This window comes from Leucopleurus acutus, assembly GCF_964270905.1.
Source record: "Leucopleurus acutus genome assembly, chromosome: 21".
In the NCBI taxonomy this organism is placed as follows: domain Eukaryota; kingdom Metazoa; phylum Chordata; class Mammalia; order Artiodactyla; family Delphinidae; genus Leucopleurus; species Leucopleurus acutus.
In genome coordinates, this window is record NC_139163.1 from 21,239,204 (window position 1) to 21,253,426 (window position 14,223).

The 14,223-nt window shown below is 41.3% G+C and overlaps 1 protein-coding gene across 1 annotated transcript in view; it reads left to right on the forward strand.

Moving 5' to 3' along the window:
- LONRF1 (LON peptidase N-terminal domain and ring finger 1) overlaps positions 1-13,651 on the forward strand; it is a 45,593-nt gene extending 31,942 nt beyond the window's left edge. Inside the window, exons 11-12 of the mRNA XM_082863949.1 lie at positions 1,310-1,462; positions 12,305-13,651. Coding sequence (XP_082720075.1) covers positions 1,310-1,462; positions 12,305-12,463 — 312 coding nt within the window. The 3' untranslated portion in view covers positions 12,464-13,651. The remainder of the gene's footprint in view (positions 1-1,309; positions 1,463-12,304) is intronic.
- Positions 13,652-14,223: the final 572 nt, after the last annotated feature.

Here is a 14,223-nt window from a genome sequence, read left to right on the forward strand (position 1 = left end):
TTTGGTTTTCTTTTTCATTTCAGATCCTTCAAAAATAAGAAGTATGTTCTTTTGTCTCTTGTGTGCTAGTCTTTTTATTTATTTTATTTTTGGCTGCGTTAGGTCTTTGTTGCTGCGCACGGGCTTTGTCTAGTTGCGGCGGGCAGGGGCGTGGTGCACAGGCTTCTCATTGCGGTGGCTCCTCTTGCTGCAGAGCACAGGCACACAGGCTTCATTAGTTGCAGCACGCGGACTCAGTAGTTGTGGTGCACGGGCCTAGTTGCTCTGCAGCATGTGGGATCCTCCCGGAGCAGGGCTCAAACCCATGTCCCCCACACTGGCAGGCAGACTCTCAACCACTGCACCACCGGGGAAGCCTCTGTGCTATATATAAGTCTTACCTTTTATACATCAGGATATTTTCAGAGTCCCATTGTTGTTTTTTATTGAGTCACTCGAAGTAGGAAAGGCTGACTCAGGCCTGGTATTTGTTCAGTGCGTTAGTGTATGTGAAATATAGTGCTCTCTGGCAGGGAGTGAGTGGGATATGAGTGTTAATCAATATGAGATGGACGAGTTAATGTTCCATCTTCCCACCTGTGTTTTATGAGACTACTCTTCTAGATCTTAGGCTGGAAGGCTGATGCATTTAATTTTACATTTGCAGTTTGATGAGGCAGTAGTCCAAAGGGCATACACAGGGGATGGAGGTAGCCACAGCCTTGGGCCTTTACAGCAGCAGCAGTTCATCATTGTATAATGAGTGTATAATGTATTGTCTCTCTTTTGAAATTCTGGCTTTATATGCTAAGTTATTTGTTGCAGGTTTTGTTTTGACCCAGTTCCCTGGTTAAAGGTGTAATTATGCTTTCCCTCTGTCCTATTACTGCTTTTGCTGTGGCACCTTAAATCTCCCCCAATCTTCCCTTTCATTGTAGCAACTGTATTCCTGGTTTTTTTGTTCTACTGCTTTCAAAGGCTGTTGATCCATAAAGATGAATTCCCAGTCCCTGTAGACCTTTATCTGAGAACTAACTCTCCATCTTACCCCTCCCAGTTAGGGGCTGTTAGTTGGGTTCTGCAGTGTCGCACTGCTAACTCAGCAAGGCTAGGTCAGCTACGCTGGGAGGTCAAGGCTTGCTGTCTTTCTTAGTCTGGCCCATTGGCACTCTGTGAGGCAGAAAGGTACGGTGTTTACTGCATAAGAATAATACTCTGATCCAGCACTGAAATAGGTATTCCCTATTTTTTATGGGGTTTTTTTTTCCATTTCTATAGGGATGGATGGGAAGATTAGACACAGACACCTTACTGACTGTTGTATTTCTAGGTTGAGAATGAAGAGGAGATAGAGAACCTCCGACAGCTTCACGATTTGGTCTACTCCCAAGCCTGCAGCTGGTTTCAGAATTTAAGAGACAGATTTCGAAGCCAAATTCTTCAGCACTTTGGATCAATGCCCGGGAGGGAGGAAAACCTCCAGGTATGATGGCTTTGATATTGTTTCCAAAAGTCTCACTTTTTGTGTAAACCCAAGTTGGTAGGTTTTTTTTGTTATAAATTTATTTATTTATTTTTGGCTGAGTAGGGTCTCTGTTGCTGCAGGCGAGCTTTCTCTAGTTGCCGGGAGCAGGGGCTACTCTTGGTTGCGGCGCACGGGCTCTAAGCGTGCAGGCTCAGTAGTTGTGGTGCACGGGCTTAGTTGCTCTGCAGCCTGTGGGATCTTCCTGGACCAGGGCTTGAACCTGTGTCCCCTGCATTGGCAGGCAGATTCTTAACCACTGCACCACCAGGGAAGTCCCGAAATTGGTAGATTTTTTAAGTTTCTTCATCTTTAGTTTTGCACATCTCCTTTGTCCTGTCTTTAGATTCGTGACCATATTCTCTAGCACAGGGGTATCCACTGCATCTTATATAGGAAGAGGATGGAAACAGTGTCAGCTGAGATGCATATAGGAGCAAGTGCAGGAGGAGAAAGCCCCCAGCTGAGGATTTTCCAGAAGGAGGGATAAGGAATTAAAAATGGGACATGGGAGATAGGATCAAGACGGCAGAGGAGTAGGACGTGGAGCTCACCTTCTCCCACAAATACATCACAGTTACATCTACATGTGGAACGATTATCACAGAACATCTACTGGATGCTGGCAGAAGACCTCAGACTTCCAAAAGGGCAAGAAAATCTACACATAACTGGGTAGGACAAAAGAAAAAAAGAGAAAGGAATTGGGATGGGACCTGCGCCCCTGGGAGGGAACTTTGAAAGAGGAAAGGTTTCCGGACACTGGGAAGTCCCCTCACTGGTGGGGAGATCAGCTGGGACAGAGGGAGAGCTTCAGAGACACGGAGAAGAGCACAACAACCAGTTTGCAGAGGGCAAAGCAGAGAGAGACCTGCACAGATGGTCGGTGCCACGAAGCACTCAACCAACCTGAGACACTTGTCCGCTGGGGCAGGAGGGGGCAAGGCTCAGGCTTCAGAGGTCAGACGCTGGGGAGAGGGCTGTGGTTGGCTGTGTGGAGACAGCCTGAGGGGGCTAGGGTGTAGGGCCCCACGACCGAGGGAATACGGGAAGAAACCTGGGACTGCCAGAGAGGCAAGGTGCTATTGTTTGGGGTGTGCAAGGGGAGGGGTCAGGACTGCCGTAGGAGCTTCTGTCTCTGAGCACGCACTCTCAGGCAACGGGGCACTGCCTGCCTGAGCTCCAGGGGCGGGTCCAAGCTGCAGCTGCCATCTCGGACTCCAGAGGCAGGTGCAGACCACTGCTGCTGCTGAGGGTCCCACAGCCACGTGCCAACTGCTGCCCCCTCCTCCCTGGCAGCGTACATAAGCCACACACCTGCACACCCCGATCCAGGGGACAACGGCCAGCACACGCCAAGGAAAGGGGCAACAGGCATCCAAACCAAGAACAGCCCTCACGCCAAAAAACTGTTAAACCCACGCAAGCTACGTAGGGACACTCCCGCGTGTAACAGCCCGCCAAGACCACAGTACGTAATTGCTTCTCCTAAACTGACGCAAGCTACGTAGGGATGCTCCCACATATAACAGCCCGCCAAGACCACAGTACATAATTGCTTCTCCTAAACTGACAGAGTAAGAGATACAAGTAAAGTGAAGACACAGAGACCACTCCCAGTTAAAAGACCAAGAGAATTCCCCTGAAGGAACAATGAAACAGACCTCTTCAGTCTAATAATAGATACCGAGTTCAAAAAGGGAGGTAATGAAAATACTGAAGGAATTAAGAAAGGCTATCAACAGAAATGCAGATTACTGTTCGAAGAAACTAGAAGGAAGAGCCAAGAAAAATTAGAAAATTCATTTGCAGAGATGAAAGCTGAGCTAAAGGCAATGATAGCAGAATGAATAATGAGGAAAGAATAAGTGATCTGCAATACAGAATAATGGAAATTACCCAATCAAAACAGCAGACAGGAAGCCAAATGAAAAAAACAAAAAAGAAAGCAATGTAAGAGACCTGTGGGATAATATAAAGCTGGCCAATCTATGCATAGTAGGGATTCCAGAGGGGGAAGAAAGAGAAAAAGGGATGGAAAATGTATTTGAAGAAATTATGTCTGAAAACTTCCCAAAGAAGGAAACATATCTAGCTACAGGAAGCACAGAGGGGGTCCCAAACAAGAGGAACCCAAACAGACCCACACCAAGACATATTATAATTAAAATGGCGTAAGTTAGAGGCTTCTAAAGGCAGCAAGAGAAAAACAGCGTTAATTACAAGGCAACTCCCATACTGCCATCAGCTGATTGCTCTACAGAAACACTGCAGGCCAGAAGCCAGCGGCAGGATATATTCAGAGTCCTGAAAGGGGAAAACCTGCAACCTAGGGTACTCTACCCAGCAAGGTTATCAGTTAGGATAGAAGGAGAGAGAAAGAATTTCCCAGACAAGCAAAAACTAAAAGAATAGAGCAATACTAAATTTATCTTAAAAAAATATTGAAAGGTCTTCTCTAAATAAAAAAGCAGCAAGAAGATATAGGAAGGAGGAGATCACAATTGGAAAGTAAATAAACTAGCCAGTATACACATCAAAAAGAAAAAGAAAATAAAAAAACCCTATTAGTGAAAGCAACAATAGACACAAGGAATAGCAAAAGGATAAACATTAAGATGTAAAAAAGGACATCAAAACCATAAAATGGGGCTTCCCTGGTGGCGCAGTGGTTGAGAGTCCGCCTGCCGATGCAGGGGACACGGGTTCGTGCCCCGGTCCGAGAAGATCCCACATGCCGCGGAGCAGCTGGGCCCATGAGCCATGGCTGCTGAGCCTGCGCGTCCAGAGCCTGTGCTCCACAACGGGAGAGGCCACAACAGTGAGAGGCCCACGTACTGCGGAAAAAAAAAAAAAACATAAAATGTAGAGAAGGAAAGTAAGAAAATGTAGATTCTTTAAGAATGTGTTTGAGCCTACATGACTATCAGTCTAAAGCAAGCACATATAGGAAGGGGTTAACATACTTGAAAAACAGGGCAACCACAAATCAAAAGCATACAATAGATTCACAAAACCCAAAAAGAGAACACAAGCATAAAATGAAATCATCAAACCACAAAAAGAAAAAAAAAGGATCAAAGAATCAACTGGAAAGCAAGGTTTAAAATGGCAATAAATACACATGTATCAATAGTTACCTTAAATGTCAATAGACTGAATGTTCCGATCAAAAGACAGAGTTTCAGATTAGATTAAAAAACAAGAGTCTATAATATGCTGCCTGCAAGAGAGCCACCTTAGGGCAAAGGACACACATAGACTGAAAGTGAGGGGATGGAAAAAAAGGTATTTCATACAAATGGAAATGACAAGAAAGCAGCAGTTGCAATACTCATATCAGACAAAATAGACTTTGAAACGAAGGCCATAAAAAAAGGCAAAGAAGGACACTATATAATGATAAAAGGATCAATATAAGAAAAGGATTATGCACTCGTCAGCATATGTGCACCTAAATACATAAAGCAAATACTAACAGATAAAGGGAGAAATTGATAGGAATACAATAATAGTAGGAGACTTTTAACACCCCACTCACAATAAATGGACACATCTTCTAGACAGAAAATCAATAAGGCACAGAGATCCTAAATGATACAACAGTGAGACTTAATTGATATTTTCAGGACGTTATATCCAAAAAAACCCAGAATACACATTCTTTTCAAGTGCACATACTAGAGCACAAAACTAACCTCAAAAAATTTAAGAGTATAGAAATTATTTCAAGCATTTTCTCTGACCACAACAGCATGAAACTAGAAATCAACCACAGGAGAAGAAATGAGAAACAATTACATGGAGACTACTAAACAACATGCTACTAAAAAAACCAATGGGTCAACAAGGAAATCAAAAATTAAATTAAAAACTACCTTGAGACAATGAAAACACAGCCATACAAAATCTGTGGGATGCAGCAAAAGCAGTTCTTAGAACAAAGGTCACAGCAATACAGGCCTTCCTCAAAAAACAAGAAAAATCTCAAATAAACAACCTATCACCTAAAAGAATTAGAAGAACAAAACCTAAAGCCAGCGGAAGGAAGGAAATAATAAAGATCAGGGAGGAAATAAAATAGAGGTTAAAAAATATAGAAAAAAAAATAAAACCAATAGCTGGTTCTTTGAAAGGATAAACAAGATTTTCAAACCTCTGGCCAGGCTCACCAAGAAAAGAGAACCCAAATAAGATAAGAAATGAAAAAGAAATCTCAACCAATATGCCAACAACTTTGACAAATTTGACAACCTACATGAAATGGACAAGTTTCTACATACAACCCACCAAAACTGAATCAAGAAGAAATAGATAATTTGAACAGACTGATCACCAGAAGTGAAATAGAATCTGTAATTTAAAAAAACCAAACAAACAAAAAAAGAAACTCCCTACAAAGAAAAGTCCAGGGCCAGATGGCTTCACAGGTGAATTCTACCAAACATCCAAAGAAGAACTTACACCAATTCTCAAACTCTTCCAAAGACTGAGGAGGGGGGAATACTCTCAAGGACATTCTGTGAAGCCACTGTCACCCTGATACCAAACCAGATAAAGACACCACCAAAAAAAAAAAAAAAAAAAAATTACAGGCCTATATCTTTGATGAATATAGATGCAAAAATTCTCAACAAAATATTATCAAACTGGGCTTCCCTGGTGGCACAGTGGTTGAGAGTCTGCCTGCCAATGCAGGCGACACGGGTTCGTTCCCCGGTCTGGGAAGATCCCACATGCCGCGGAGCAGCTGGGCCCGTGAGCCACGGCCGCTGAGCCTGCGTGTCCGGAGCCTGTGCTCCGCAACGGGAGAGGCCGCAGCAGTGAGAGGCCCGCATACCACAAAAAAAAAAAAAAAAAAAAAAAATTAGCAAACTGAATCCAGCAACACATAAAAAAGATCATACACCACAACCAAGGAGGAGTCATCCCAAGTTCACAAGGATGGTTCAACATATGCAAATCAATGTGATACACCACATCAAGAAAAGACAAAAACCACATGATCATCTCAATAGATGCAGAAAAGCATTTGACAATATTCACCATCCATTCATGATAAAAACTCTTACCAAAGTGGGTATAGAGGGAACATACCTCCATATAATAAAAGCTATTTATGACAAACCCACAGCCAGTATAATACTAAATGGTGAAAAGCTGAAAGCCTTCCTGCTAAAATCTGGAACAAGACAAGGATGCCTGCTCTCACCTCTTCTATTCAACATAGTATTGGAAGTCCTAGCCACAGCAATCAGACAAGAAATAAAAGGTATCCAAATTGGAAAGGAAGAGGTAAAATAGTCACTCTATGCAGATGACACGATACTATATATAAAAAACCCTAAAGACTCCACACAAAAGTTACTAGATCAAATAAATGAATTCAGCAAAGTAGCAGGATACAAGATTAACATGCAGAACTCGGTTACATTTCTTTACACTAACAATGAAATATCAGAAAGGGAATATAAAAATCAATACCTTTTAAAATTGCACCAAAAAAATAAAGGACTAAAGAGAATTCAAAGAAATGGAAAGATATCCCATACTCTTGGATTGGAAGGATTAATATTGTTAAAATGGCAGTATTACCTAAAGCAATCTACAGATTTAACGTGATCCCTATCAAATCACCCATGAAATTTTTCACAGAACTAGAACAAATAATCCAAAAATTTATATAGAACCATAAAAGACTCAGAATTGCCAGAGCAATCCTGAGGGAAAAAAACAAAGCAGGAGGCATAACTCTCCCAGACTTTAGACAATACTACAAAGCTACAGTCATCAAAACAGTGTGGTATTGGTACAGAAACAGACATACAGATCAATGGAACAGAATAAAGAAATAAACCCGTACACCTACAGTCAATTCATCTTCAATAAAGGAGGCAAGAATATAAAATGGGAAAAAGATAGTCTCTTCAGCAAGGGGTGCTGGGAAAGTTGTACAGCTGTGTGTAAATCAGTGAAGTTAGAACACACCCTCACAGTGTGCACAAAAATAAACTGAAAATGGCTTAAAGACTTAAGACAACACCATAAAACTCCTAAAAGAGCCTAGGCAAAACATTCCCTAACACAATTTGTACCAGTGTTTTCTTAGGTCAGCCTCCCAAGGCAATAGAAACAAAAGCAAAAATAAACAGGACCTAATCAAACTTACAAGCTTTTGCACATAAACAAAACAAAAAGACAAACTACAGAATTAGAGAAAATATTTGCAAATGATGTGACTGACACAGGCTAACTTCCAAAATATGTAAGCAGCTCATACAACTCAACAACAACAAAAAAAAACAACCCAATCAAAAAATGGGCAGAAGACCTAAATAAACATTTCTCCAAAGAAGAAATACAGATGACCAATAGGCACATGAAAAGATGTTCAACATAGCTAACAGAAAAATGCAAATCAAAACTACAGTGAGGTACTACCTCACACAGGTCAGAATGGCCACTATTATAAAGGCCACAGGGCTCTGCTCTGCCAGTGGTTAAGAATCTGCTTTCCAATGCAGGGGACACACAGATTCGATCCCTTGTAGGGGAACTAAAATCCCACATGCCACGGGGCAACTAAGCCCATGTACTCTAGAGCCCGCGCCCCACAACTAGAGAGCCTGTGTGCTGCAAGTGCTGAGCCCGTGCACCACAAGTCCTGAACCCGCACACCATAACTAGAGAGAAGCCCACGCACCACAATGAAAGATCCCACATGCCACGGTGAAGGTCCCACATGCCGCAACTAAGACCCCATGCAGCCAAATAAATAATGTTTTGTTTTTTTTTTAAAAAAAAAAAAGGCCCCAAATAACAAATGCTAGAGAGGGTGTGGAGAAAAGGGAACTCTCCTACACTGAAGGTGGGAATGTAAGTTGGTGCAGCCACTATGGAAAACAGTATGGAGGTTCCTCAAAAAGCTAAAAGTAGAGTTGCCATATGATCCAGCAATCCCACTCCTGGGCACATATCCAGACAAAACTATAATTCAAAAGATACATGCACCCCTGTGTTCATAGCAGCACTATTCACAATAGCACGTGTCACAAGACATGGAAACAACCTAAATGTCCATTGATAGAAGAATGGATAAAAAAGGTGTGGTACATATATATATACAATGAAATACTACTCAGCCAGGACAAAATAATGCTATTTGCAGCAACATGAATGCAACTAGAGATTATCATACTAAATGAAGTAAATCAGAAAGAGAAAGATTACTGTATGATATCACTTATATGTGGAATCTAAAATATGGCACAAATGAACCTATCATGAACCTGAACCTATCTACAAAACAGAAATGGACTAGCAGAGAACAGACTCATTGTTGCCAAGGGGGAGGTGGGGAGGGAGAGGGATGGACTGGGAGTTTGGGGTTGGTAGATGCAAACTATTACATTTAGAATTGATAAACAACAAGGTCCTACTGTATAGCACAGGGAACTATATCCAATCTCTTGGGATAAACCATAATGGAAAAGAATATAAAAAAAGAATGTATATATGTGTATAATTGAGTCACTTTGCTTTACAGCAGAAATTAACACAACACAACATTGTAAATCAACTATACTTCAATTAAAAAAAGGGGACATGGTACCATCTAGTAAATTGTGCCTATAAGACAGCTACGTCTTCAAGCCTCTTCAGCTTTGCTGTTATTCTTTAAGAGTTGAGAGATGTATCATTTTCTATACTTTTAAAAAATCTTGTCACCTTTTCTGTTATCCCCAGCTTTTTACCCTGCCACTTTAAATCATTTTTATCTCTTCATGTTTTATATTTCACTCCTCCTGAAACTATCGTTCTTATGGTCTTGATCTGGAATTTAGGGTTTGCATTTAAGTTTAATCTAATTAGCATACAGCAGGTGCTTTCTGGTCAAGCAGAGCACTGCAAGAGGCAAAAAGAAGAGTTCCTATCCTGGAAAATCTGGAAGAAGACCCACCAAAGCATTAGGCATAAGCATTGTTGAATTGAGTTGGATACAATGTTTGTGGTTAGATGGGAATAGATTACATAAAGGAATGGCTGTAAATGAATATCAGATGGACAGAGGGCCCCTGTGATGGACACTGTCTCCCATTCCAGTTTTCAAAGGTCGGCCTACATCTGTCTGAATCTCAATTGAATCCTTCACCTGAACTTGAAATTTCAACATCACATCATCTCCAAATTGAGTTCTCATTCTGTGTCCAGCATAGTATCAGTTGCCACGTGTTTGTTTTATCCTGGCTACCTGAATCTGATTGAACTTGATAGAAACAGCTTTTGATGAGCACAGAATTGAATAAGTACATTTTAAATGTTAACAAACCAACTTGTAGAAAATTTCAACATTACTTTCCAATCACCTCCACCACCCTCACTTTTATTATGCAGTCCTCTTCCACTGCTTTCAGTTAGTCATACTGTATGAGTCAGGATTCAGTCAGGAAAACAAAAGCAGCCACTCTATATATCCCAGGAGTGAAGGGTTTATTGTCGGAATTAAAGTTGACACCCCCATTGGGAGAGCTGGAGGAGGGAGGATCAGATCAGGCCATCGTCAGTGGAGCTCAGGGACTCTCTTCCTGACACAGTGGAGCACAGGCTCAGGACTTGAGGGGAAGCTGCTGTCATCCTTAGGAATCCCAGGACAGTCCCCACCAGTATCTCAGTTTGCAGTAGTGGAGCAGGTGATTTTCACGAATGCTCTGGAAAGCTTCTGCAAATCTCACATCTGCCCACACTTGGCAACAGCCTCCAGAGAACAATGGCTTCCTCTCCCAACTTCCAAATCTTGAAAGAGTGCCTCTCATTGGTCATGTTTAACCTGGAACCACCCCCTCACATGGGGGGAGGGGATCCTGGGAAATGTAGTTTCTGATGTCTCTACAGAAGGTGGCAGTGACGCTGAGTTGACAACAGACAGGACACAGATAAGTCCAGTTTGATTCTAGGAGAAGCTTATTGATATCAACTCATGTCACAGCTCCTTTTGTCATTCTGAAACTTCATGTTTTAGGTTCAGTAAAAAGCAATTCAGTGTGTAGTAAAGGTGGCTTAAACATTCTTGTATATAAATTCCTAATTCGTTCCATAGCCGGTAGTCAGCCCTTGCAACATCAGATGAAGTTCTTTGCTGGAGCTATGTTTATTTCTCAAATGAAACTGGAAGCTGAGACTTTTCTTATATCCTTCCTAGGATTCCACAATTCTTTGAAGACATTTAAAAATACCACTTAACTTGTCTTAATATTTTATTTATTTTTTTTGGCCATGCCGTGTGGCATGCGGGATCTTAGTTACCCGACCAGGGATCGAACCCATGCCCCCTGTATTGGAAGCGCAGAGCCTTAACCACTGGACCACCAGGGAGGTCCCTTAGTGTTTTAAATATATATTTTAAGAAAGCAGTTCTCAACTGGGGACAGTTTTGCCCCTGTGGGACATTTGGCAATATCTGGAGGCGATTTTGACCATCAGAACTGGGGGAGGTGCTACTGGCAGCTAGTAGACAGAGGTCAGAGATGTGCTAAACATGCTACAATGCACAGGACAGTCCCCGTAACACAGAACTGTCCAGCCCCAGAAGCCAGTAGCCTGAGACTGAGATACCCTGTTTAGGTCAGTGAAGAGGAAAGAGTGCTGGCTATGAGGCAGGTCTGGATTATTTGAATCTTGGCTCTGCCACATAGGAGCTGAGATATCTTGGACAATTTGCATTATATTTAATTAAGCTTCCGTTTCCCCATTTTATATGGGCATAATAGTGCCCTCCTTACATGATTGATAAAGGATTTGAGATAGCCATTCTGACAGGTGTGAGATGATAGCTCACTGTGGTTTTGATCTGCTTTCCCTGATGATTAGTGATGTTGTGATATCACCTCATACCTGTCAGAATGGATACTGTCAGGAAGACAAGTATTAGTGAGGATGTGGAGAGAAAAGGAAACACTCATGCACTGTTGGTGGGAATGTAAATTGGTGCAGCCACTGTGGAAAACAGTATGGAGGTTCCTCAAAAAAATTAAAAATTGTACTACCATGAGATCCAGCAATGCTACTCCTGAGTATACATCCAAGGAAAATGAAAACACTAATTTGAAAAGATACATGCACCCAGTGTTCACAGCAGCATTATTTGCAATTGCCAAGATATGGAAACAACCTAAGCCCATCAACAGAAGAATGAATAAAGATGTGGGGGGTGTGTGTGTGTGTGTGTGTGTGTGTGTGTATATCTACAATGGAATGTTACTCAGCCGTAAAAAAGAATGAAATTTTGCCATTTTTGACAACATGGATGGACCTGGAGATTATCATACTAAGTGAAATAAGTCAGAAAGACAAATACTGTATGTTTTCACTTCTATGTGGAGTATAAAAAAATAAAACAAATGAACAAACATAACAAAACCGAAACAGACTCACAGATACAGAAAACAAATGGTAGTTACCAGAGGGAAGTGAAGGAGGAGGAGGGGTAAAGGGGATTAAGAGGTACAAACTACTAGGTATAAAATAGGTAAGTTACAAGGATGTAAAGTGCAGCACAGGGAATATAGTCAACATTTTATAATAACTTTATATGGAGGATAATCTATAAAAATACTAAATCATGTTGCACGCCTGAAACCAACAGTACTGTAAGTCAACTATACTTCAATTAAAATTTTTTTAAGTTAGAAAAAGAATTTGACACCATAAAGTGCTCAATACAGATTAGCTTGGTGGTGGTTTTTTACTGCTGTAATTACATAAATATTTGTTTTATTAACACTATACAATGTGGATTCTTTTTAGGCAATCCCTAATGGACCCGCCTGGTGTTGGTGGCTTCTTGCCGTCCTTCCCGTCGACCCCCGCTATCAGCTGTCGGTTTTGTCAATGAAGTCTTTGAAAGAACGGTTGACAAAGATACAGCATATACTGACTTATTTTTCTAGAGACCAATCTAAGTAACCAACTGCTTGGATCTTCCTCTAAAATTACCCTAATCTGGCTGTGGTGATGGCCAGATTGTCCGCTGCCTTTGCACATCCAGTGCTGGTTTGAGAAATGTAATGAAACTGTTCTTTTTTTTTTTTCTTTTTCCTTCAACCTCCTGAATCATGTGGTTCTGCAAACAGATACCTTCAACTAGGATTTAGACCACTAAGAACTTGCACAGAAAAACACACACTAAATGTGTGTTAAACCTCTACATTGTGATGAAGTTGCACTATGTACCATACTCTAAATGAAATGAGAACTCTGTGTGTGGGTGCGTGCGTGTGTGTGTGTGTGTGTGTGTGTGTGTGTGTGCGCGCGCGCGCATGCGCGCCCGTGTGGGTAGTATGGGTGCATTTTCTCTGGCTTTAAAATTTTAAAAGAAAAAAAAAAGCCATAGAGAGCAGAACTTGCCGAGGGTCATTTATTGCCCAGTTTACAACAGTAGCGATACAAGGTTTTGCAAATTGAATTTGCCTCAGATTTCTCTGTCCTGATGCTTAATTTGCACAAGTACGTAAGCTATGGTATTGAGTATCACTTTTTGTTGGAAATACCGCTCTTGCTGAACTGTCTTGACCATTGACTAGGACACAGTTTCTTATTTATGTAAATACTTGCATCCCAATAGCCAACAGGCATCGGATGCAGAACCTAGAGCCAGTTTTCAGGAACAATTGCAAACCTGACTTGGTACTGTGCATCTATTCATAAAACACTTAAAACTGTGAAAATATGGTTTACACTTAACTGTACATAAAGGTAAATGGAGAACTCAGTTCAGTACCAGTTAGTTTGTACATTTTAGGGGGGCTTTTCACATTAACTGCCCATCTATGTAATTTATAGTTTGACATATGTTTGTTTAAAAAAATTACATAGTATAAACCCATTAAGGATCTAAGGGAAGAGAAGAAGCTTAATGTAGAACTAAGCTTTTAAAGTATGTTGGTTTTTTTTTTTTAATTCTCGTCTTGGTGCAAATGTTAGTTATGCCTTATTCATATCACAGTTAGATCACCATGCTGTGACATGGTCTGTATTCATGCTGCCCTAGATACTTTTGTAATTATTTGTTGCAGACTTGTGACTGTCCCTCTTAACTTTCTTTTATGTAATTTGTAAAAGTTTCTTAAAAATTTTGCTTTTGCTTATTTAATTTTGAATAAAAGCTAAATTCATAATACTTTTTTTTCTTAATGATTAGGTTAATGTCAAAAAAAAGATGAGCAGAGGAATCAAGCTACACAGAGTAGAGAACAGATGAGTTTTGCCTACTGTTTTGTGCTGTGAGATTTAAGCTATAGCTTTCAAAATACTTTTTTTTTTTTTTTGGGTCATCTTTTGACCAAACAATGAAGTGTCTTAAGGAAAGTTTACGCCTAGAACCATCCTCTAAAGCAGGGGTTCCCCCAACCCCCGGACTGGTACCAGTCCGTGGCCTGTTAGGGACCGGGCCGCACAGCAGGAGGTGAGCTGCAGGCGAGCGAAGCTGCATCTGCCGCTTCCCATCACTCGCGTTACCGCCTGAACTACCCCCCACCCCACCCCGGTCCGTGGAAAAAGTGTCATCCAGGAAACTGGTCCCTGGGGCCCAAAAGTTTGGGACCCCTGCTCTAAGGCACATTTTTCAACCTCTGAAAAATCCATGTCCCTTTTAGGATAAAGATAAGGCTCTTAGTTACCCCCACTGGGGACACCTCTTGGCTAAACAGCCTCGATTCTTTCAGTCC